Raw genomic sequence first — 27,924 nt, forward strand, 5'->3', positions numbered from 1 at the left:
AAAAAAAACAATGCAGAGAGAGAGAGAGAGAGAGAGAGAGAGAGAGAGAGAGAGAGAGAGAGCGATTTGCAAAAGAAAATAGAAATGAGTAGGGCACACGCTTAGGAAATCACAAGACTATCACTGAGATGAAACCCACAGTACAAAAGGAAATGAGGAAGGACATAAAACACATGTCGCAGTAAACTTGAATATCAAATGAAGAGAAGGGGATACAACTGGCTAGATTGTGGATGGCGGAAGACAGTGAAATGAAAAGAAGTTATTAGTGCTCTCTCTCTCTCTCTCTCTCTCTCTCTCTCACACACACACACACACACACACACACAGAAACGTCCTTAGGTTGATTTGAATCTCCCATCTGAAATACACGCATATAATCGAAGGTATTCTATCCATCCCATCAAAAAATGGTAATAAGGTAATGAATGTTAGTGTTTCTACTCGTAGTAGAGAGCGTGGGCTGAAAAGACCAGCCACGGTTATCTGCCGCACTTGGCATATGAACTCACGTACACAGACCAATAAACAGTGTCATATTTACAATATGGTATGGTAGACACACTTTCTGAATATGCATGCAACAAGATGTGGTAGACACACATTTAGAACATACATACAATGCGACAGTGTAAACACAAGTTTATAAGATACTTACAATATCACAGCATAGACACATGTTAAGAACATGCATACAATACGACAGTGTAAACACAAGTTTATAAGATACTTACAATATCACAGCATAGACACATGTTAAGAACATGCATACAAGATGATATGGTTGTTACACGTTTAAAATACGCTTACGATATAACATGTTAGACACACGTTTAGAATATGCATAAAATATGACATGGCAGACACGTTTAGAACATGCATACTGTAAGACATGGTAGACACACTTTTAGAATATACATAAAATCTGACATGGTAGGCATATGTGTAAAACATTCATACTATATGACATGGTAGACACACGTTTATAACATGCATATAATATGACATGATAGGCACCTGTTTAGAACATTCATACTATATGACATGGTAGACACGTTCAGAACATGCATACAATATTACCTGCTAGATACACGTTTAGAACATGCATATAAATATGACATGGTAGACACATTTAGAACATGCATACAATATTGCCTGCTAGACTGACGTGTTTTGAAACTTGCATATAAATATGACATTGTAGACACACGTTTAGAACATGCATACAATATGACAAGGTAGACACACGTTTAGAACAGGCATACACTATTACCTGGTAGACACACGTTTAGAACATGCATATAATATGACGTGGTAGACACACGTTTAGAACATGCATACAATATTACCTGCTAGACACACGTTTAGAACATGCATATAAATATGACATGGCAGACACACGTTTAGAATATGCATACAATATGACACGGTAGACACACGTTTAGAACATCCATACACTATTATCTGGTAGACACACGTTTGGAACGTGCATACAATATAACGTGGTAAACACACGTTTAGAACATGCATACAATATAACCTGGTAGACACACGTTTAGAACATGCATACAATATGACAAGGTAGACACACGTTTAGAACATGTATATAATATGACCTGGTAGACACACGTTTAGAACATGCATACAATATGACAAGGTAGACACACGTTTAGAACATGTATATAATATGACCTGGTAGACACACGTTTTGAACATGCATACAATATTAGCTGCTAGACACACGTTTAGAACATGCATATAATATTACCTGCTAGACACACGTTTAGAACATGCATACAATATGACCTGTTAGACACACGTTTAGAACATGCATATAATATGACCTGGTAGACACACGTTTAGAACATGCATATAACATGACGTGGTAGACACACGTTTAGAACATGCATATAATATGACGTGGTAGACACACGTTTAGAACAAACATACAATATTACCTGCTAGACACACGTTTAGAACATGCATATAATATTACCTGCTAGACACACGTTTAGAACATGCATACAATATGACCTGCTAGACACACGTTTAGAACATGCATATAATATGACGTGGTAGACACACGTTTAGAACATACATACAATATTACCTGCTAGACACACGTTTAGAACATTATAGAGTGGGAATAAATTAGAAGCTTGAAAATAAACAAGGAAAGACACTGTCCTGAAGATCGAAGGATTTTATTCCCAATATACAGCGTCCACCTATGAAAATATGTTAATATCCAATATACATTTATAAACATACATAGACAATATAAAATATGTTACAATTTATATATACACGTATACTTATGCACATTTTATGTCCATTATCAACACACAAGATAACACATGGAAAAAAACAATATCCCTCTCTATAAATTATAAATAACACTTACAAAATTCGATATATATATATATATATATATATATATATATATATATATATATATATATATATATATATATATATATATATGATGTGATGTGATTTTGATTTTTAACGTAGCTTTAACAATTTTTCAGTCATATCGCTACGATGTCTACAATGTGGCAGTTTATAGTGATGTCTAGCACTTGGGCATCATGCCGCAGACATGTAGTATAATGCCCCACCCACCCACCCAGTCACATTATCCTGACACCAGGCCGACCAGTCCTCTTAATGCTGAATGCCAAGCAAGACAGCTGTTAGCACCCGTTTTGTAAGTCTCTGGTATGAATCGGCCTGGAATCGAGCCCACGACCAGGCTGACACTCTAACCACTAGACCAACGGAACGGTATATATATATATATATATATATATATATATATATATATATATATATATATATATAGAGAGAGAGAGAGAGAGAGAGAGAGAGAGAGAGAGAGAGATAGATAGATAGATAGATAGATTCGATCACAGTAATATTATGAATCGGTCATACTCAGTTATCTGCAGCGAGTAATATTAATATGTACATCTTCAAAAAGCAATTCTATTTTACAGTACATCTCTGATAACGTGGACGTCAGTATTAAAAGCATAACGTATTTGAATGAATATCTCATAAAAGACAAAATATCGTGATATTTCAAACATGTACGGATAACCATCCTGTCAGAAAATGAATTTATTTATTATGCACACGTTCATCAAGCTATTTTCAGCTCGGGAGCTGCTATTTTGTTTTTCTCATTAGCAGTCTTCGAACGGTTAGGAAACGATGACGGAAAAAGCACCATCACTAAAGTTCTCATGCAATGGTGATTAATGTATTCTCCTGCATTCCCCCTTTGTTGTGACACGTGGAAGCCATTCTCTTAGAGATTTAATCTTACCACAGTCGTACTCAAAATACTGAATGTGCAAGACAGCTCACAGACATCTTGACTATTTTGAGGGTGGGATAGGGACGAATTTGGATGGTATTCATAGGCAGTATACCCCAGGGGGGCTACATGGTTCTCGACGACTGATCCTTTGCCTAGGACCAGGAACCCTATTGTTGTGCCCAAGATTTGCTCGAATACTGCAGACACAGGTGGTAGTGGATTACTGGAACCATTCTTAATATTCTCAATTTTTTTTTAACCATCCATTTAAATAAGGCGAATACAATTAGGAATAGGCAAATAGAAGACCCGTCCATTTATTCAGAAGACCAGTTTATGGCAAAGATGGTTGTGTCTTTTATCACCGGCGGACCAGGATTTAGACTTGGTCTTAAAGTGGCGTAGTTCAACACTGTAATCTTTGTGCGACATCGGTATGTAGTCCGTCGGTTCACAGTAAAGCTAGAACGAAATACCAAAACATGAAACTTTTGATTCATTTTCACTGATTTTATTATTGTCTTACATACATACATACATACATACATACATACATACACTCTCTTCTCACTTAGGTAACTTATTATTGTATCTTTATACCATATCATTTCTTTCTATATGTCGCATATTATTTGTTATAACCTGTGTAATAGCAGCGGCATCAAAGAATACAAGTTTAAAAAAAACGTTTATGCACCATAACTAAATTGGTAATCTCACTTGCAAAAGACTTTGCTAGTTTTAATTTCACTATATTGATATTTAATGTCATTTCAAAGGACCGAATACGTAAATAAGGTCCAAAAAATCTCTGATACTTTTCAAAGAAACCTCAGTGTAAATTTTCTTTTTTTTTAATGTTTTCTCGTCCATAGCCTTTTCTAATTAAAAATTAAATAATGGACAAAAACTTGAGACGTTATCCATGTAGATTTTATGACTCAACGACTATCGTTCATGAGCTAGGTTAATCAGCCCGAGGTTAAAAGTCTTAAATAAATTTCTGGGTGATATTGAACGAAACTGCTATGTTACATAAAATATAAGTGTTTTTAAAGTATGGCACAATTGTACCTTGGTGTCTTCATAAAATTATAGAGTATGACATATTACTGTTTTCATGTCTTCATAAAAGTATAGAGTTCGATATATTCCTACCTTGATGTCTTCATAAAATTATATAGTTTGCTATATTCCTACCTTGTAGTCTTAATAAAAGTATAGAGTATAACATATTCCTACCTTGTGGTGTTTATAAACGTATAGATTTTGATATTTTCCTACCTTGTGGTCTTCATAAAAGTATAGAGTATAACATATTCCTACCTTGTGGTGTTTATAAACGTATAGATTTTGATATTTTCCTACCTTGTGGTCTTCATAAAAGTATAGAGTATAACATATTCCTACCTTGTGGTCTCCCATAAAAGTATAGAGTTTGGTATATTCCTACCTTGTGGTCTTTATAAAAGTATAGAGTATGGCATATTCCTACCGTGTGGTCTCCATAAAGCATAGAATATGGCATATTCCTACCTTGTGGTCTCCATAAAAGTATAGAGTTTGGTATATTCCTACCTTGTGGTCTTCATAAAAGTATAGAGTATGGCATATTCCTACCTTGTGGTCTTCATAAAGCATAGAATATGGCCTATTCCTACCGTGTGGTCTCCATAAGGCATAGAATATGGTCTATTCCTACCTTATGGTCTCCATAAAAGTATAGAGTTTGGTATATTCCTACCTTGTGGTCTCCATAAAGTATAGAGTATGGCATATTCCTACCTTGTAGTCTCTATAAAGCATAGAATATGGCCTATTCCTACCGTGTGGTCTCCATAAAAGTGTAGAGTTTGGTATATTCCTGCCTTGTGGTCTCCATAAAGTATAGAATATGGCCTATTTCTACCGTGTGGTCTCCATAAAGCATAGAATAAGGCCTATTCCTACCGTGTGGTCTCCATAAAGCATAGAATATGGCCTATTCCTACCTTGTTGTCTCCATAAAGCATATAATATGGCTTGTTCTTACCTTGTGGTCTCCATAAAGCATAGAATATGGCCTATTCCTACCGTGTGGTCTCCATAAAGTATAGAATATGGCCTATTCCTACCGTGTGGTCTCCATAAAGCTTAGAATATAGCCTATTCCTACCTTGTGGTCTCCATAAAGCATAGAATATGGCATATTTTTACTTTGTGGTCTCCATAAAGCATAGAAAATGGCATATTCCAACCTTGTGATCTTCATAAAAGTATAGAATATGGCATATTCCAACCGTGTGTTCCCCATAAGGTATAGAGTATGGCCTATTCCTACCGTGTGGTCTCCATAAAGCATAGAGTATGGCATATTTCTACCATGTGGTCTCCATATAGTATAGAATATGGCATATTCCTACCTTGTGGTCTTCATAAAGTATAGAATATGACATATTCCTACCTTGTGATCTTCATAAAAGTATAGAATATGGCATATTCCTACCATGTGGTCTCCATATAGTATAGAATATGGCATATTCCTACCTTGTGGTCTTCATAAAGTATAGAATATGGCATATTCCTACCTTGTGATCTTCATAAAGTATAGAATATGGCATATTCCTACCTTGTGGTCATCATAAAAGTATAGAGTATAACATATTCCTACCTTGTGGTCTTTGAGGATGGCATATTCCTACCGTGTGGTCTCCATAAAGCATAGAATATGGCATATTCCTACCTTGTGGTCTTCATAAAGTATAGAATATGACATATTCCTACCTTGTGATCTTCATAAAGTATAGAATATGGCATATTCCTACCTTGTGGTCTTCATAAAGTATAGAGTATAACATATTCCTACCTTGTGGTCTTTGAGGATGGCATATTCCTACCGTGTGGTCTCCATAAAGCATAGAATATGGCATATTCCTACATTGTGGTCTCCATAAAGCTTAGAATATAGCCTATTCCTACCTTGTGGTCTCCATAGAGCATAGAATATGGCATATTTTTACTTTGTGGTCTCCATAAAGCATAGAAAATGGCATATTCCAACCTTGTGATCTTCATAAAAGTATAGAATATGGCATATTCCAAGCGTGTGTTCTCCATAAGGTATAGAGTATGGCCTATTCCTACTGTGTGGTCTCCATAAAGCATAGAGTATGGCATATTCCTACCATGTGGTCTCCATGTAGTATAGAATATGGCATATTCCTACCTTGTGGTCTTCATAAAGTATAGAATATGACATATTCCTACCTTGTGATCTTCATAAAAGTATAGAGTATGGCATATTCCTACCATGTGGTCTCCATATAGTATAGAATATGGCATATTCCTACCTTGTGGTCTTCATAAAAGTATAGAATATGGCATATTCCTACCTTGTGGTCTTCATAAAAGTATAGAGTATAACATATTCCTACCTTGTGGTCTTTGAGGATGGCATATTCCTACCGTGTGGTCTCCATAAAGCATAGAATATGGCATATTCCTACCTTGTGGTCTTCATAAAAGTATAGAATATGACATATTCCTACCTTGTGATCTTCATAAAGTATAGAATATGGCATATTCCTACCTTGTGGTCTTCATAAAGTATAGAGTATAACATATTCCTACCTTGTGGTCTTTGAGGATGGCATATTCCTACCGTGTGGTCTCCATAAAGCATAGAATATGGCATATTCCTACATTGTGGTCTCAATAAAGCTTAGAATATAGCCTATTCCTACCTTGTGGTCTCCATAGAGCATAGAATATGGCATATTTTTACTTTGTGGTCTCCATAAAGCATAGAAAATGGCATATTCCAACCTTGTGATCTTCATAAAAGTATAGAATATGGCATATTCCAACCGTGTGTTCTCCATAAGGTATAGAGTATGGTCTATTCCTACTGTGTGGTCTCCATAAAGCATAGAGTATGGCATATTCCTACCATGTGGTCTCCATATAGTATAGAATATGGCATATTCCTACCTTGTGGTCTTCATAAAGTATAGAAGATGACATATTCCTACCTTGTGATCTTCATAAAAGTATAGAATATGGCATATTCCTACCATGTAGTCTCCATATAGTATAGAATATGGCATATTCCTACCTTGTGGTCTTCATAAAAGTATAGAGTATAACATATTCCTACCTTGTGGTCTTTGAGGATGGCATATTCCTACCGTGTGGTCTCCATAAAGCATAGAATATGGCATATTCCTACCTTGTGGTCTTCATAAAGTATAGAATATGGATTATTCCTACCATGTGGTCTCCATATAGTATAGAATATGGCATATTCCTACCTTGTGGTCTTCATAAAAGTATAGAGTATAACATATTCCTACCTTGTGGTCTTTGAGGATGGCATATTCCTACCGTGTGGTCTCCATAAAGCATAGAATATGGCATATTCCTACATTGTGGTCTCCATAAAGCTTAGAATATAGCCTATTCCTACCTTGTGGTCTCCATAAAGCATAGAATATGGCATATTTTTACTTTGTGGTCTCCATAAAGCATAGAAAATGGCATATTCCAACCGTGTGATCTTCATAAAATTATAGAATATGGCATATTCCAACCGTGTGTTCTCCATAAGGTATAGAGTATGGCCTATTCCTACCGTGTGGTCTCCATATAGTATAGAATATGGCATATTCCTACCTTGTGGTCTTCATAAAGTATAGAATATGACATATTCCTACCTTGTGATCTTCATAAAAGTATAGAATATGGCATATTCATACCATGTGGTCTCCATATAGTATAGAATATGGCATATTCCTACCTTGTGGTCTTCATAAAAGTATAGAGTATGGCATATTCCTACCATGTGGTCTCCATATAGTATAGAATATGGCATATTCCTACCTTGTGGTCTTCATAAAAGTATAGAACATGACATATTCCTACCGTGTGGTCTCCATAAAGTATAGAATATGGCATATTCCTACCTTGTGATCTTCATAAAGTATAGAATATGGCATATTCCTACCATGTGGTCCCCATAAAGCATAGAATATGGCATATTCCTACCTTGTGGTCTTCATAAAGTATAGAATATGACATATACCTACCTTGTGATCTTCATAAAAGTATAGAATATGGCATATTCCTACCTTGTGATCTTCATAAAGTATAGAATATGGCATATTCCTACCTTGTGATTTTCATAAAAGTATAGAATATGGCATATTCCTACCATGTGGTCTCCATATAGTATAGAATATGGCATATTCCTACCTTGTGGTCTTCATAAAAGTATAGAATATGACATATTCCTACCGTGTGGTCTCCATAAAGTATAGAATACGGCATATTCCTACCTTGTGATCTTCATAAAGTATAGAATATGGCATATTCCTACCTTGTGGTCTTCATAAAAGTATAGAGTATGGCATATTCCTACCATGTGGTCTCCATATAGTATAGAATATGGCATATTCCTACCTTGTGGTCTTCATAAAGTATAGAATATGGCATATTCCTACCTTGTGGTCTTCATAAAAGTATAGAGTATAACATATTCCTACCTTGTGGTCTTTGAGGATGGCATATTCCTACCGTGTGGTCTCCATAAAGCATAGAATATGGCATATTCCTACCTTGTGGTCTTCATAAAGTATAGAATATGACATATTCCTACCTTGTGATCTTCATAAAGTATAGAGTATGGCATATTCCTACCATGTGGTCTCCATATAGTATAGAATATGGCATATTCCTACCTTGTGGTCTTCATAAAGTATAGAATATGGCATATTCCTACCTTGTGGTCTTCATAAAAGTATAGAGTATAACATATTCCTACCTTGTGGTCTTTGAGGATGGCATATTCCTACTGTGTGGTCTCCATAAAGCATAGAATATGGCATATTCCTACATTGTGGTCTCCATAAAGCATAGAATATGGATTATTCCTACCTTGTGGTCTCCATAAAGCATAGAATATGGTCTATTCCTACCGTGTGGTCTCCATAAAACATAGAATATGGCCTATACCTACCTTGTGGTCTCCATAAAGTATAGAGTATGACATATTCCTACCGTGTGGTCTTCATAAAGCATAGAATATGGCCTATTCCTACCTTGTGGTCTCCATAAAGTATAGAGTATGACATATTCCTACCGCGTGGTCTCCATAAGGCATAGAGTATGGCCTATTCCTACCTTGTGGTCTTCATAAAGCATATAATATGGCATATTCCAACCGTGTGGTCTCCATAAAGTATGGAGTATGGCCTATTCCTATCTTGGGGTCACCATAAAGCATAGAGTATGGCATATTCCTACCTTGTGGTCTTCCTAAAAGCATATAATATGGCATATTCCTACCTTGTGGTCTTCATAAAAGGCTTTGTAACCTCTGTCTAGCAGGTAGACTTCTGGGTAGCACAGCTGTGGATAGTTGTCTTTATTTAGAATCCTGTCCTGCTCCCTCAAGAAGCGGTACCTGCAATCAATCAATCAATCAATCCATCCATCCATCCATCCAACGTGCATTTAATTACCCAGTAGTCTCTACTCGAAATTGTAAAACCAAGTTTTAGCTGCTTCAAAAAAAACCCCGACAAATGAGAACATTTTGTTGAGCTGGTTATATACATGTTTTCCACATGACGTCAAAGACTTTATAATCGGTTCCTTTGAAATCACGTCTGTTATCTTTGCAGACTTAAAATAGCACGAAATTCATTCATTCAGTGACAGTAAACCCATTACAACACACGTGAACAATAATGCTATGAAAGCCAGAGCAGTTAAATTCTACGAAGCCTGAAACCTAGTTAGTCAGAATTCTAGTTTGGTTTTCCATGTGCAAAATATAAATTATATGGGGCAAAAAAATAGTTTATGTTTTCACATTTCTTGAGGGAAAATAATTGTGTAGAGCTCTCAATGCTGTTTTTCACAAAATGGGCAACTAGACTGATAAATATATTGAAAGTCGAGCCCAGCATGCATACTGATAAATATATTGAAAGTCGAGCCCAGCATGCAGACTGATAAATATATTGAAAGTCGAGCCCTGCACGTATACTGATAAATATATTGAAAGTCGAGCCCAGCAGGCAGATAGATAAGAGTTTGGTTCAGGTACTGGTGTCCCTCAACGTTTCAAATTCTTTCCTCAGATCTAAATTTCTAAACATCGTTATTAATTCTTTGTCCATGACATTCGAGCTATAAAGCATGCATTCTCCAAGAATTAAAATGGAATCATTATATACTGAATACCTCTTAAGAATGTTTCTAGTAATACCCTTGAACCTTTTAGTACGACCTATGACAACCCTGTAGGACGAAAAGAAAAAACCCATTTACCCATTCGACTCTGTTTAACCAAACACTTGCAAATTTAAACCAACCCCATCCCCGCAAGAGAAATAAAACAAAACCCAAAATAAACCCAAACACAAAAACAAAACACACACACACACAAAAACAAAACACACACACACACACAAACAAAACACACACACACAAAAACAAAAAACACACACACAAAAACAGTTGAAGATGAACCTTTGGATTCGAGCTCCTTAATAAACGGAGAACTAAGCTTTTAAACTTTTGGCCACTAAAACCTAAAAGTAATATGGAATGGGTGGGATTGGGTGAATTATTGGTTGAAAAAGTAGAATAAAAACCTATATGTGAACAATTAGAATATGAAATTGAAATATATCGAGGAAACCAAATCACCTATGCTTTCCCCATGCTTGCAATATTCGTGTTGATCATTGCTTGGTCTGAGCATTGCTCAGTTTTGCACGAATCAGTAAGTAAAATAAAAACTTTATTTTAATGACATCACCCGACTGCAAAACTGAGAAATTTATACTTACATTTTTGGCCCTCTCACCGAGGAAAATTCACAATAAAAAATAATTATACGTCTTTGGGAGCTGTAACTCTCTTCAATTGTTTGATGTAGGAACTGTTGCACCGTTTCCTTTGTGTATAAATTCACAGCGCCCTGTAATGACACGATGTTAAATTATCGAAAAAGAAAGAACACTAATTAAAATATATTCTTGCTACAAGAAGAAAAGCAAATACATGTCTTAATGTCAAGCATTGATACAAAATATGCAATACAAGCACTACAGAAAATAAATAAGACTGATTCACTTGGTCGACAAGAGAACTTCTAACCAAATAATACTTAGTGTTAATCAAAAATTTCACCGCGGATTGGTATCAACAAATGATGTCATCAAAAGTACCTACAATGGAAGAATATGTTCACAAAACAGTATACATATTAAAATACAAATTAATTTTTTATTATTATTATTGTTGCTATTTATTGTTATTATTATTATTATTATTATTATTATTATTATTGCTTCTGTTGTTTCTACTGCTGCTGATGCCATGTTTATTTTATGTTCGCTATATCAAAGATAAAATAGAATGTAATTTATTAAATGTAACATTAACGCATAAACACATTCTTTCAATACTTCTGACGTTGTATAGCATCTATTTTGTTTTGTTTGCGGTTTATTTTTTTGGTTGGGGGGTGGGTGTTTGTTGTGATGGTGTTATGACTCCAATACCTCAATGTGTCCGGCTTGAAACTCATAAGGGTATCTACAGTCAATTATAGTACAGCTTTTATCAATTCCTACATATTCTCCTCTGAGAACGGCAGCCATCTGCAAAAATAAAAATCAAATCCATACAACTAAACGCCAGTATCCCATACAAATAAACCTCCAAAATTTCTACTAGGGGCATATGTTTCTTTTTTTATATTATTTGCATATCTAAAATCGTTTTACGCACAATACGATTTAAATAAAAGTGCCTCTAATTAACAATTTGGAGAAAAACTTTTGGTTCATATGCATTTTCTCAGAAGCTGTTTGCATTTTATGACTTAGGTGTAAATAAATAAAAACCAGGATCGGATGTAGAAGGGTATCCGGAATTTCCGGTGCCATTTCGAGGAAAGTCCGAGTCCGTTTGAAATTTTGAACCCAGCCCACCGAACATTTGACCAGATCCGGCCCTGAAAACAGGTATGTTTATTAGATCGATGTTATTTCATTCAAAAGATGATCAAATTGGCGTGATTTTTTTCTATCCCAAATAGTACACTAAAAAACGAAACACACAATCCAGACTTGCGCGAAGTGTAGTACAGCAGTGTCATGTCCCGAGAGACCACGCATTGCTGTATAAGGTATGTTTTACTTATACGGTTATGATAAATTTCAATCGGCTTTTGCATATTTTGATAAAATGGAAGACCAGAAATTTTTTTTTCTCAAACAAACAGAAGAAAACAAAAATGCCTTGGCAAAGTAAATATATTTGTAAGTAATCACCCACCAGTGTTGCGTCATATTCAAATATTTTGCAAAAATATTCAAGCATTTAGAAGATTCCTTTTAAAAGTTGATGATACCCGTTATTCTAAATAAGCACCATGAGCTATATCCAACATTAAGCCATTAGCCCTTATCCAAGAAACTTAAACGTGAACACGATTCTCGAATCTGGATATGCTCAAAATCAACAAGGAAATGCTAATTTTCTAGACAATATGCAAATCAGGTTTGATCTTACCGTTTGGGTGGAGATACATTTCAGGTCTGTATGATTACTGGGTACTGTGGGAAGACTATACGTCCTTGACCCATCAGCGATAAGGTCAGATCCAAAGGTCATGCGATCCACTGCGTCTGTGATAACAGAGGTAGCGTCAGGACTTGGAGCTAACTGTAATGGAGAAAAAAAAAACGATTTATTATTATTATTCATCGCCTAAAATACGTGAAATTTTTCTGTCGAAATATAGCTTGGATACAGTGTTTAATACTTTTTATTCTAAATATTAGAACCTGTACGCCTTGTTTTTCTTCTTTTCTGGTAGATTTACAGAACTTTTTTTTAAATTGCTAATAACTATCTGAATTGCCAAAAACCACTCAGACATAAACACAATATGCAGAAAAAAGAGAAAATAAAAACAGTAGGCAGTCATATTACTAGAACTACACAGATGCACCCGGTCTGATGTGGAGGTTTTGACTAATTGCTCCTCGTTTGTATCCAAGTTTATTTGACCGCGTGAAGCTCTAAAAAGAAGCGAATGCAAGAACTTCAATGCTGGATTTTCGGCGCCATCTTGGAAAAAAATCTTACAAATCAAAATAACGCCAAAACAAATGGGAGAATATATGAATACAAGTATTTTCATTACACATGAAATAAGAAAATCTCAGTTCACGTAAAGAGCTCACTAGCGAAGTCTTTATAAATATATCACTATTTAGTAGGAGAAGAAAACACTTTTAAAACATGTTTGTTAAAATATTCATTAAAACTTTAATTTAAAAAGAAATATTGTAACGTATAACTTACATTGGTCGAAATTGTCAAAGATGACGGCATTGGCGAGAGACTCTCATCCCTAAATCGTTTTGATGTAGATGATACATTTTCTTCCTGGTACAGTGAACGCTTATTGTTAAAAAGACATCGTCTTATGCAGAGAGACTTAAAACACTTCTTTGCTGGACGTCTACTCTGAAACTGGTAAAGATAAAACAATATATAAATAATATTACAACACTTTTGACTAGGACTATGTATTTCTATATTGGAACTGGTGTTCATTCTAAGTGCGAGTCCCAGTATACTACTTTATCTATGAGAAAATAAATGCTGCCAACTTTTATTTTGCGGCATCTCAGCAACTGATTCAATGAGTTTTCCGTTTTAAGCCTCGACGTGGACGCCTTTCCTTTACTATCTGGTATTTTACAGAAACAAATTATTCATATTTTAGTTAAATGTGCTGATTACATTAGGGAAGGAACATATAAGGTATAACATGTCAACATACATAAAAATATGTCATCCAATGAGCACTGGAAATATTACTAATATTTGTAAATATTTCCTGCCTGCCTTAAGCCTGGCTTGTATATTTCCCAATAAACCCTGGATTCGGTCACTGGGTAAAAATGTGTATGAAACGAAAATAAGGAACTCTGGTACCTAGGTAAGGCAACACTTATGTGCTTTTGCGTATATTTAACAGGCGGAGCTAACATTTTAACATATCTGGAAATGTTTCACCGTGTAAAAGAATGAATCAGTGATAACGAAATAACAAAATAAGTATGCACACATATAATCATGCAATTAACGTAATGTATGTATGTATGTATGTATGTATGTATGTATGTATGTATGTATGTATGTATGTATGTATGTATGTATGTATGTATGTATGTATGTATGTAAGGGATGATTTCGTACAAATACAAAGAAAGATATAAAATAATGATAATAATGATAACGTAATGAATACCTCAGTTTGGGGGACGTCCATATCCTCTTCATCATATATAGACGTATTCAGCTGGTTCGAGGTCAGGACATTTTCCTAAAAAGATAAGTGTGTGAATGCATATAGGAGGTGTTTTGTTATGAATATGACACATCATTTCTTTAATTAAAATTTTGTACAGATTTATATAATGTCATAAGGCCATTGCGATGCAAAGTATTCAACTAATGTATCTAGTAAATTTCTTTAATATTTTATAGTCGGCATGCACACTATGACTGGCATGAAAGAAAAATTAAATAATGAGTGACTATTCGCATTAAAATGAGTTGAGGCGTTGGAGGAGAACGAAGCATCCGTACATTTTTTTTAATATAAAAGCTGTGTTTATTTTTTCTGCTAGAAACGTATTAAAGTGTTTGTCCAACATACTGCATATTAAATTTATTACAGGTTATCAAATATATTACACCAGTTGATAGACAGTCAGTGATATAACGTGGAGTATACAATATGTTTGTATAGTTTGTACTGCAGATTTTTTGCTATTTAGCTGTTTACCTGGTCTATATCCATTCCAAGACCTGAATCCTCGTCCAGAGTAGCCATGCTGATGGAACATAGGTCCTTCCTTTGCCAAGAGCCCATAGGCTCCATTGCTGCCCACTTCCCTGGTGTGACAATAGGAACTGGTATCTGAATAATAATAATAATAATAATAATAATAATAATAATAATAATAACAACAACAACAACAATAATAATAATATCAGCAGTGGAAGTAGTAGCAGTAGTAGTAGCACTTGTTTTATAAACAATGGCAATATACAAATAGTCGAAAAGTAGTAGCGGCAGTAGTAGTAGTAGTAGTAGTAGTAGTAGCAATAGTTATAGCAGCAGCGGCGGTATACTTACAGAATGATCCATTTCTGAACCAAAGGTAAGTCTGAAAAGGAAACACAAATAATATTACGATATATTTTATATGCCTTATCTTCTGAATGAACCCAATCTAAATAATAGTCTTTGTATATGTAAAATAAATAAGAGTTTTTAAGCAAATTAAAAACGTGTTGTTGACGACGACGATGATGATGATAATGACTTGGACAACAAGAATAATACAGTTATCATAATGAATAAATAAATAAATAAAGTAGTAATTGATAATAAACTAGATTAAAGTACCTACCTTTTTACTTTTAAACCAGTCACATTACATTTACAATTTGCTTCTCGCCTTGTAGGTTTTTGTCTTGAAAGTTTGCAATATCAACATAAATTCATTATACACTTCTGTGGGTAGTGATATTTAAGGAAAACTTTGTGGCGGTTATTTTCAGTTTAAAAGTGTAATAAAATATGTTCCCAGTTTTAATATAGCTAAAATAAATCCATCGCTTAAGACCTTTGTCTCGGACTAAACCGTGCAATTGCACAAAATACAAATCCGCCCGGGAATAAATTTTGAAAACGTCACTTAGTGCGATTTTAAGGTTCAGGGTTTATGATTGTTTAAACTTTGTTTACTGAGGTCAAAACAACGTTGATAAAAGAATGGCCTCCTAATGCGAGCAATAGTCCCTGCGTTCCTTGCTGACCAAAGAGGAAAATGAATTACTGAAAACACCACGCGGACGACTTAAAATAAGGTGCCACCCAATCATCTCGCAACGTTGATTTGTTCGTTGGCATGACTTCCACATGTTCTTTATAATCGTAGGCGTCAAAAGTATTAATGCGTTTAAACCAAGGGCTTCTGGCAAATTTGGTAACATATATAAACTTACATCATATAATTACACAAATATTTCATAAATTACAACCAATGCAATTACTTGTAAATCTTAAAACCTTACTGTCGGGAATAATGACTGGCTGGTTGATTTCCTGACATGCAACACGGCCATTCTAAAAAATAAGATACAATTCTCTGGGAGAGTACGTCTAATATATATTCGAATATCCACTTCTTTAACTATTTTAACGTAATTTCCTAGTAAATGAATCTCATGCAGGAACTGTTTGTGCAATTTAGAAAGTGCTTGAAAGATTCTCAGTTATGTTAGTCGTAAGTTTCCTGTTCGTCAAGAAACATTGATAAAGTAACATGTCACTGCGACTGATTTATTTCACTTGGAAGACGCACATGGATAAATAAGATTTCATTGATTTACCAAATGGTACGCTGTTCACTCTTACACACAAATATCCACCTGAAAAATTTTAAAACCTTTTTTTCATTCCTTTATTTTTCATATGTAAAATATTTACATACAAGATTTCCCGTCATGCATTGTGTCAACTGATTCTCTGTATATACAGTAGTTTGAACATGCAGCAAGAAATACAAGTCCTTTGTGAGCTAGAACAAATAAAAGGAAACTACATTACATTTAGTCGTAAAAATATATGTTTGAAAAAAAAGTTGGACTCAACGCCGTTCGCGTCTCTATGAAGCTCTTTCCCCTTACTTCCTTGACAACAATGATAAACCTGATGCAATGCATTGTTGAAGTGGGCCTGTTTGTATCAAATATGATCAAAGTGCTCAAACAACGTCACAGATTTAATTTACTGTGAAAGATCTTGTCATTCCAATTCTACCGCTTAACAAGTCGCAAGTTCGCACAATAGTGTTGTTTGTCATAAATGGTCATTGTGTTGATATTACTGCCTTCAGTGCAAGTTACGATATCCAAAATCCAAAATGAAAAGAAGGGTTATTAGTATTAAAAAATACACATTTACCTTTGTGCCCATTATCCAGAGTAAAGCTGATCTCGACAGTAATGCACAGCCAAAAAACTAGTATTGAAATAAATAGGTCTAGCCATTTCTTTGTTTAAACATACACAATTGCTATCTTTCAAATGCAGAAATAACTCGGTGCCCAACGCTACTGAAAATAATCCCTAACGTCTGCAAGAGAAATGTTTAAACTCGGCTTAATCTTAATTTCAACACCATTAGTGTGATATGACTTTTCCCCGAGTGACGATAGTTCAAAGAGTTTGTGGTGAATATCAGACAATTAAATAGACTAATTATCCCCATGGAATAATGGCAGCATGATGAATTAAATTCGATAAACAATTTGCGTTCAACCATTATTTTAATTTACGAAACGTTCATTTGGAATATAATGATAGTTTTAATCTTACTCAATTCTTATTCTAAATTACGATCAACCAAACCTTACACATTCAGATATACTTGTAGAACAATCAATATTTATAATGGTTGTTGGTCCACGTCCCGGATGAAGGAGATGTGTGTGTGTGTGTGTGTGTGTGTGTGTGTGTGTGTGTGTGTGTGAAAATAGAAAAAGGCTTGATTGGCTATGGCGAACAGTAGATGTATCTATCTTCTACCATTAAAAGACATAATTATGTATTTAAGTTGTCATTTCTCAATCCCAACCTTCGCAAAAAATCTGACTGTGTGACAGATTAGATGTCATTGAGATTGGTCTGAAACATGGAGCTTAATTAGTTTATCAACTCTGTAGTTGCCCACTGATTAATCCTTCTATCACCATGTTTTATCCTATACTATTTTAAATTATTAATTATTGATTTTTGAATCATCCAGCATTCATTTTGTGTATATAATGTACCTGAAAAGTGTTGTTAGTCGATAATGCTAGTGGATGTGTATGTTATATTACCTTATGTTATGATTAACCTGTAAAGGGTGTTTCCTTCCTTGCGAATTTCCAGATTTTGTCTACTTTTGGAGAAGGAATGGAGCTGTTTTATAAACTTAACCTTTGACCCAGCTCTTTTTAAAGCTTTGGAGCGTTAAACTTTACTCATTAATTTATATGCAAGTATTAATCAGTCCTATATTGGTTCTTTCCTCCCTCACCTTTCTCTGGGTACTGTAAATTTAAAACAATTAAAATGAACCAACTTATAGTAAACGTTTACTATCTAATTATTGTCAATTTTAATATTGTATATGTGTCAATTTAGATAGCAATCAGAAACAATTGATATTAAAAGCTAATTATATAAATGTCGTTTTAATTTATTTGTTACTCCCCCGAAGCTATTGACAATCGGTAATGTTTCTTCCCAACAATAGGTACTGCCTATCGGACTGGCTATTGGCAATCGGTAATGTTCCTTCTTAACAATAGGTTATGTCTACCCGACTGAATATCACTCTTAAGAAGAAAAGTTACATACTTGTTTTAGATAAATAGGATGTACATCGCATCAAGTGACAATAAGGTATAGTGTCTAAAGATTGAACTGAGTAATCATTAGTACTAAATGTATAGCGTCCATAGATTGAACTAAGTACTCATTGGTACTAAATGTATAGCGTCCATAGATTGAACTAAGTACTCATTGGTAATAAATGTATAGTATGTTTAGATCGAACTCATTGGTACTGAAGTTATAGTGTCCAAAGATTGAACTAAGTACTCACTGATATTAAAAGTATAGTGTCTATATATATATATATATATATATATATATATATATATATATATATATATATATATATATATATCAAACTTATTGGTACTAAAGGTATTGGACGTAGATGCCCTGATGGGCGCAAGCGTCCTGAATTCAAATAGTCAGTCAGTCGGTACTAAAAGCATAGTGTCTGTAGATTGAACTAAGTATTCACTGATATTAAAGATTATATATATATATATATATATATATATATATATATATATATATATATATATATATATATATATATATATATATATATATATATATATATATATATATATATATATATATATATATATATGTATATATATATATATATATATATATATATATATATATATATATATATATATATATATATATATATATATATATATATATATATATATATTGGTCGAACTTAGTATTCACTGGCGAAGTAATGTTCGTATCTAATACTATGGTCATTTCGTACACAATGATATGGTCATTTCGTACCCAATGATCTCGTCATTTCGTACCCAAAACTAGAGTCGTTTATTGCACACATTTAAACATAAAAATAATCACCAAGATTATATAAAAATATATATTCTACGTATTTCAAACTGTTACACATTCGATTTCAGGCGTTGCCTTGGTGACAGATGAATGCCGTATTACCTGGGACGCTTTATTGATGATTTATTGCAGGCAGAATCCAAGCATGATAAAGTTTATTAATTTATTCAAAACATTAAATATATAGCCTTAAAATACAAACGTAAATGTATGTAAAGTCAGTGCCAAGTTAAATTTACACCTCTTTCTCTCTCTTGTGAGAGTATTTATGTACATTATAGTTAGAAGGATAATAAAATAAATAAAACAGATATTGTCAAAACAATGGAGAAAAAAATGTTCACTCGCCAATTTCAGTTATTTAAAATGTGAATTTCAGTTCTGTGACTAACTTGTTAGCTTCTTGTGATCGGTTAAATTGTCCAAAACTTTTTGCACTATGTTTTTTGCGGCCGGCAGTCTACAGAAAATGGCGTGGCGGTCCGGGTAGAATACCGCGGTCAACAGAAAAATGGCTTGGCGGTCCGGACAGTATACCGTGGTCTACAGTTTGAGTACCATGGAGTAGCAGCCGACAAAAGCTGACATTAACACTAGTATTGGTCATTGGAGACGACAAAATTAATTAAGCAACACAGTTTTTCAGCCCATTACTAAAAGATCACCGAATTTCTAGTTGCTTTGAGTGGTTAAACATTTGTAAATGTTCCAGCCATGGTAGGCATTACTGAATAAAACCAAGAAAAATGGCAATGTTTATCGATTTGAGCGATTACAAAAGAAGGACTTATTCAATTATTTAAATCTGGTCAACGTTTTCCTTTTTCTTTTACTTGCAATGTGATACACACACACACACACACATATATATATATATATATATATATATATATATATATATATATATATATATATATATATATATATATATATATATATACTGTCAGATATACTGTATTGTCACATCTGTGTAATAAACTGTTCCTGCCATAAAATTGCGATTATTCATACAATTTTTATGGCAGGAACAGTTTATTACACAAATGTGACAATACGGTATATCTGACCGTGTACAATAATGGGTACGAACTGACCATCACCTTGGGTACGAAACAACCAGTTTCTACTGGGTACGAAACGACTTGAATACCACTGACCCATATTGACTGACCCTAATCCTTCATTGGTACTAAACGTATAGTGTCTAGACTGAACTAAGTACTCATTGGTACTAACGGTATCGTGTCTATAAATTGAACTAAATACTAATTAAAAGGTATAGATATATTGAACTGAGTATGCATTAATGCTAAATAATTATTTCCCACAACTTAGAGAGTTCTAGCACCTAAGGTTTGAGTAACAGTTGGTATGCAATATCTTGGATAACACACCTTAGACTGGCTTTAAAATTAAGCGATACATCACAATATATTGGACTTGAGACTTGCCGACGATCCGTTATATTTCTACTAAATATTTTTGTTTATATCCACACTTTTGCGAATCAATGGCCATTAGTGATATCGTTCGATACCCAGTTTCCTTGAAACCTGGATCCCATTGACACATACTTGGGGGGCTGGGGGTTACGAGTGCATTTAGAATGCCGTATCTCAAGAATAAGTAGATGACAACGATAGAAACTGATCGAAATTTCGATAGACATGCAAGGCAATTTTAACGACATCGAGTTTCTTTGCAGAATTTATCTTTAAATAAATGAGTACAATTTTATGCTTTACATGCTCGTCTAAAAATGTTGTTCTCGATACAAAATACTATTCCTTATACACCTATTCTTATATTTTTCTTTATTCTTTGTAAAAACATGTACCATCGGTCACTTTTATTCTCTTAATTTTCTATAACAATTAGGGAGACGATGGTTTTACAGCTAATGATTTCTACAGATTTCATGAAATGCTACAAATGTACCTAATTTGAGAACGGTGAAATAAATACGGTTTAAACCAAACTAAGGCAGCTTCATGGATCGACCCAAAAGCGTGATTGGCTTCTGTTGCAATATGTATTAATAGCATTTAATATATTTTTGTTGTTCATCTTGTCCAAATTATCTCGAATGTTAATAAAATTGTTGTATTAAATTGTCGATATTCAGCAGAGATCATCATAAGCAGATGTACGAACGCTAAATAAAGATTGATTCAAACTGAACTTCGCAAAAGTTAACTCTTACCTGCATCGCTCAGACAAATCCATGTCTCCCTGGTGCTTGAAACTGACAAACGGTGACTTTTATCTAACGTATCTGATATAAATAAAAATTGTAGCTATAACTTTAGGCGAGTGTGCATTCGCAAATAAATTCTAACGTAGAAATGCGGTTAGCATTCATCATGGCATAATGTCCATAAATGTATTCATACTCGGAGATGACTAGCCATTACAAGTCTCAAATCACTAAACCTACTTGGCAAATTTTACTTCAAACTCGTAGAGTAGTTCTCGACGTCGTCTACTCTTTTTTTCTTTATTGTCATTAAAATATATTATATAACACACGTTTTATCCATTGACTAAATAAACCCTTGCTTAAAATATCAAAATTTCCCTCGAGCCATCTCACGGACTGCAGATAAAGTACCATTTATATCGCGTGCTAACACATAACCCATGACACGTTCAGCACAACGCTTAAGAATTCATTTAGGCGTGTCCAAGCTTTCGACTGATTATTTCTCTGTTCGTATGTCCTTTAATGTATATGTGTATGCCCTAATAGGTTGAAACAACAACCAATTAATGATACATTGACACATTTGGTGCTTGACTTTACTTGGAAAGCATTTAAAAGAAGGACATGGAAAATATATCTCAGGGTACATAACTCAGGGTACATAATGACCAAGCTAGATTGCAGAAAAAAATTCACATAAGATTGGCAAAAGCGCAGTCATGGTACATTACGTGTGAGTAAGATTTTCGGAAGAGAGCAACTTTTAGTAACAAGATGGCAAATATATCGTGTTTATTCAGGTCAAGGTTATAAAAACAAGTTACTAGTCCATACGTGTGTTCATATATATGTAGTCGGAGGGTCGGACAGACGGACTGATGTGATGAATAAATTGACGGTTCCTAGTCATTGTGACATGTGACGTTCAATAACCAATAAGAGGAGACAGTATTCATTTGAAATAAATTATGTTCATATTATTTTAAACAATCTTTATTGTTAATGATTCAAGCGTTAAATGCAGTACTATAAATATAGAGGTTTGAAATTAAATAGAAGACAGATATTCTTCATTTCAATTACTTTACAAAATTAAAGTTGATTATTAAAGTTTCTAAACAACATTTTGTCGGTTGTTGATTAATTTATGTCTGCGAAAGTTGCCGTTCATCCCGTTAAATATGACAATGTAGCGTTATTCTGCTTATATTTTGCAAATTGAAAAATAAAAATAAACCTAACTCAGTTGAAACCTACATTATTTCTTCTAGTGTCGTAATGGGAGTCGGCTAAAAACAATTGTAATTTAGAAAAATCCCTATCCCTACAGAAAGTAATAAAGTATACCTGGATAGCACTAAAAGAATATTACAATATGATATTACTGTATTGCTTTCTTATATGAGAGAGAGAGAGAGAGAGATGATATACACACATACAATTATGTGTCTTTCTTTTTTATTTTGTCGAATTATACCAATATTTAATTTAATTATTCAGGCACCAGCTTTATAACTAATTACAGCAAAATTCTCAAACATTTTTCAAACACACATGCAAATTGGTGTCATTTCTATTCCTAGGTTACTGTTAATCGTGTAATACTATACGCTTGATGTACACACTCGCAGTGGCATTAGCAGTCCAAGGAAAATATGTAAAAAAAAAAAAGTTAGAGCCATATTATCCCAAGGAATATTTAGTCCCAAAATTTCCTGGAGAATATTCTATGATTGTATGTATTAATATATTTCACATTGTAAAGGCATTAGATGACGCGGTATTTCTCTTGTATAGGTTCTCAGTTCTTTGTTGTGTGTTGTATCTTATATTATAACAAATCCGTGCTTTGATTAACTTGATATAATCTTTGCTGAAGAAGCAATAAAGTCTGTGAGTCATATACATATACGCACAGACTCACGCACGCACATATGCGTACAAACATATATTCATGCATACATTTGTCATGTAGAAAGAAACACACATATTGTTACACTTATTTAAGTTTTCCAGTTCATTTTCTTTACTATTTAAAAATTAATGTTAATCACATAACAATACAGTAGTACTGACCTTCGTTGTGTCAATATCATCAAGCTAATGTTCAAAGAAGATCAGTGCCGTGCTAAGCCAAATGCTATTTAGCTCTGACTACATAGCTGTATAATTGCAGGTATCGAGGTATTGCGTTTTATGAATACGGTAGCTGACACAGTACCATTCTTTTATTTTTGTCACTTTCTCTGTTGTACTTCATGATCTTGTATTATCGTGAATCTGATTAGTCTGATGTAATCTCTGTTGAAGAGGAAATAAAGTCATACATACATACATACATACGCACGCACGCACGCACATATATACATACATACATAATACATACATACATACACACAGACATACATACATACATGCAATGCTTACATACATACATACATACATACATACATGCCTACAATGCATACATACATACATACATACATACATACATACATACATACATACATACATACATACATACATACATGCATACATACATACATACATACAATGCTTACATACATACATGCATGCATGCATACATATATACATACATACATACATGCATACATACAATGCATACATACATGCATACATACATACATACATACATACATACATACATACATACATACATACATACATACATGCATTCATACATACATACATACATACATACATCGTATCGTATCGTAACATATCATTCATATCATATCATATCATATCACATCATATCATATGAGTTTCTTATATATCATGGAAAGATTAATTATTATACTTTTTGTAGTATCATCGATATCGTCTGCCCGCTTCATTTTCTCTATATTTTAAAGCCACCTTAATGTAAGCATGAATGTAGCTCTCAGTTGCAGAGCATGTCTTCAGCATTACATTGTTTCTGGCTGCTGTTCGGTATATAAATAAAATAAAGATGTTTCTTTGTTAGGTGTGGACACGCTAGAGACTTTCCACCCGTAGTCGGATAAATTACCTCGAAAATACTACAGTAGCTGCCATATAGATGCACAACGTTTAACAAAGACGGCATGTGTATACTTCACGCCAACACTGCATTCATCACGGCAATTAGATTGAGATGACTTGATTGGTCGAATCATTCCAAAACATTCTTTTCTTTCAAGCATCCACCTATTAGATAATTTTCTTTTGCAAAACTTATGCACATAATTCCATATTAGTATATTAATGTTTTTGACATGGTTATATTTTTCTTAGCGAAATTCAACGTGTGATTGAGTTCTTTGACAGTTTCTGGCTATTTCCCCTTTTCTACGCTGCATGACTCCATCCAAATATTTCCCACATAGATTTTGAAAGAAAAGATAGGTGTTCCGATTGGGATTGGATGGTAATTAAACTTTAACATTTAACATTTACCCCATTCAGGTCACCTTTCATTTTTAGTATATGTAATAAGCTTTATTTTCGTATGCTCTTTCTATTTTCTTTTTTTTTTTTTTTTGGAGGTTGATCTCTCCGGTTTTGATCTTTGCAGACCCCCCCTGCACTAATTTTAAATGTTGTGCTATGTTTGATGAGCTGTTCTTTATTTTTTAAAGTATATATTTTTCATTCATGATTCTCATATATATATATATATATATATATATATATATATATATATATATATATATATATATATATATATATATATATATATATTTATTTATTAAATTTGTTTTTCATTGCAAACATTCATCATCTGCTAATTCTTTAGCCATCTTCTCATCTTTTTCTCTCTTCCGGCTTCTTGTTTCTCTCCTTCTGATTCTTTCTTCTATTTTTTCTTTCTTTTTCCGTTAGATACTTTGGTGATAGGTCAGTTGGTTTTATCCCTATTGTTGTTGTTGTTGTCTTGGGTACTCGTTTTTACTTATTTTGTTCCCCTTATGGATTTATCTCTTGTACTTTTTTTTTTTTGCTGCTTGTTTCGTTTCTCTATTCTCTGTTACTTTGTTCTGTTGATGTTGTTGTTGTTGTGTTAGTTGTTGCTGGTGCTTGTTGTTGGTGCTTGTACTTTTTGGTTCTTTTTTCCTTGTTGAGAGATTTTTTGCCCTTTTGTTTGTTTCTGTTTGGTTTCCTTTTGCTGTTGTTTTTGTTGTTTCTGTTTATCATGTTGTTGTTGGAATTTTTGTTCCTGTCTAACTTGTATTTGCCGTTCTTTCTGCTGTTGCTTTGGGGGTTTGCGTTTCTTCATCTTGTTGCGTTCTCCGGATTGTTGTTGTTGTTGTTTTTGTTTCGCCCTCAATGTTCTCTGTTCTCTGTTGGGGTCTCTTTGGTTGTTAGGGCATTTATGTGGAGTGTGTCCGATCTGTTCAAATCTTTGCATTTTCTGTGCTAAATACACCCCTTATCCAAAAACCCGTGTAGAAAAACGCTAATTTCACTATTAATTTGCTCTATCTCTAAAATCCTTGTTCCATTGTAAATTGATGTCAGGGGAATGGTAACTAATCTTGATGAAATCACCTTGAAATTCAATTTTGTCTCGAACGTTTGGACCGTTGCCTCTAGAGGTATCCCAAGTGGTATGTCAGAGAGGTGTAGTTCTCCAGTTTGTGTCTTTATTCTGCGCAACGTGGGTGTGGGTTCCTTAACTGTAACTGTTTCCCCTGCAATATTTAATTCTCCAAATGGTGGTACGGGCTGAGTTCCTCCAGGGCGTACAATGTACCCTTGATACCCCTTTGGGTTGATTGAGTATATCCGTGGCAAGTATTCCGGTTTTTTTCTTTTATTATAACCATCACTGCTGTTGTCCTTGGAACTCTTTCTCTTGTTATTCCTGACATATCAAATTACTGTGCATGCCAGGAAGGATCCTTCGTTCGTTTCTGTCCCTCTTGTCTTGAAGTATTTCTCTAGCTCTCTATTTGCTTTATTGGCCGCCATTTTTCCTCGTGGGTCCTGTAACTTGTGAGTCCTTTTCAATTTTAATTCTTCTGTATTTTTTCTGTTTTAATACTCTATTCCTTTTGTTTCATATGATTCTTAATTCGTCCTTTTTTCTGTATCATCGAAAGTGCATTGCTTGGTTACTTCTCAAAATGGAGTATCAGAATCGTATGCTCTTCGGACAATTTGGTCATACTATTACATGGATATTTTTCTTCTCTTTTCTCATTGCGTCTGGATAGGACCGTCATTTGTATTGCAACAGGCCCATGTATTCTTTTCTCATTAAATCACTGAGATTGCAATAACTGCTACTGATTCCTAGCCACGACAAGCATTTACTTACGTACAAGGTGTAAAAAGAAATTGTAGATAAGTATTTCGTAAGAAAAAAAAAAATTCTGCTCTAAGGGCAGAAATGGAATGTAGACTACCTACGGCATTCAGCCATGCCAGTCAGATTTGTTTATACTTATTTAACTGATTTGCAAACCCCGATCTTTATTGTTGGCAATATACCCGATTATCGATATGTTAGGTCAGCTTCTGTTGAATAGGCCCTTGTTAGAGCCAGAGATTTCTCAGTCTAGTGTTGTTGCACAACATCAAAACGGATGATAAAAACACACACTGATAATACAAAGGACGAACCGCAAATTTCCTATTTGCTATATAAATACCAAAAAGAAAGTGATCAGAACTTTTAACCTATGGATGATCAATCATGGCAGGCATTCATGTGTGTGGTGACTGATGGAATAGACACAATGTACAGAATAACTAATGACCTTGAAAACGATATATGATACTATGCTTGTTCAGTAAATTAGGGAAATGTATCCATTTCATTTCGATCTTATAAATTATCTACATGTGTCCAAAGTGAGAGAGAACATGATAATCCATTTAAATCGTTTCAGTCGAATTTAAATAATTACAATTCCTTTATTTTTCTCTCTTAATCTATGTTGCATATATATCTTGTTTGCAATGAGTTCTCTCACTCATGTGTTTAGATATTGCGTTTTCTTTACGTCTCTCTCTCTCTCTCTCTCTCTCTCTCTCTCTCTCTCTCTCTCTATATATATATATATATATATATATATATATATATATATAT

At 34.0% G+C, this 27,924-nt stretch overlaps 1 protein-coding gene across 1 annotated transcript; it reads right to left on the reverse strand.

The window, feature by feature from the left end:
• Positions 1-2,638: 2,638 nt before the first annotated feature.
• LOC149772413 (M-phase inducer phosphatase 1-like) lies at positions 2,639-26,801 on the reverse strand. The gene is made up of 7 exons (XM_089947851.1): positions 26,712-26,801; positions 15,186-15,320; positions 12,893-13,045; positions 11,878-11,976; positions 11,161-11,291; positions 9,647-9,764; positions 2,639-3,787 (listed from the first exon to the last, which is right to left on the reverse strand). Exons 1-7 carry the CDS (start codon positions 26,799-26,801, stop codon positions 3,647-3,649), a joined length of 867 nt encoding a protein of 288 aa, XP_089803977.1. The 3' UTR covers positions 2,639-3,646.
• Between the last annotated feature and the right edge of the window lie 1,123 nt (positions 26,802-27,924).

The sequence above is a fragment of the Sinohyriopsis cumingii genome, unplaced genomic scaffold, assembly GCF_028554795.1.
Source record: "Sinohyriopsis cumingii isolate HCF-2022 unplaced genomic scaffold, ASM2855479v2 utg001510l, whole genome shotgun sequence".
Lineage (NCBI taxonomy): Eukaryota > Metazoa > Mollusca > Bivalvia > Unionida > Unionidae > Sinohyriopsis > Sinohyriopsis cumingii.

Coding starts and splice junctions, on each gene's coding strand:
- LOC149772413 (XM_089947851.1), bottom strand. CDS start 26,801: ATGGCGGCCAATAAAGCAAATAGAGAGCTAGAGAAATACTTCAAGACA. Junction 11,292..11,877: donor TTCAAGCCGGACACATTGAG/GTATTGGAGTCA, acceptor GTGTCATTACAG/GGCGCTGTGAATTTATACAC. Junction 9,765..11,160: donor TCGGTGAGAGGGCCAAAAAT/GTAAGTATAAAT, acceptor GATTGATTGCAG/GTACCGCTTCTTGAGGGAGC.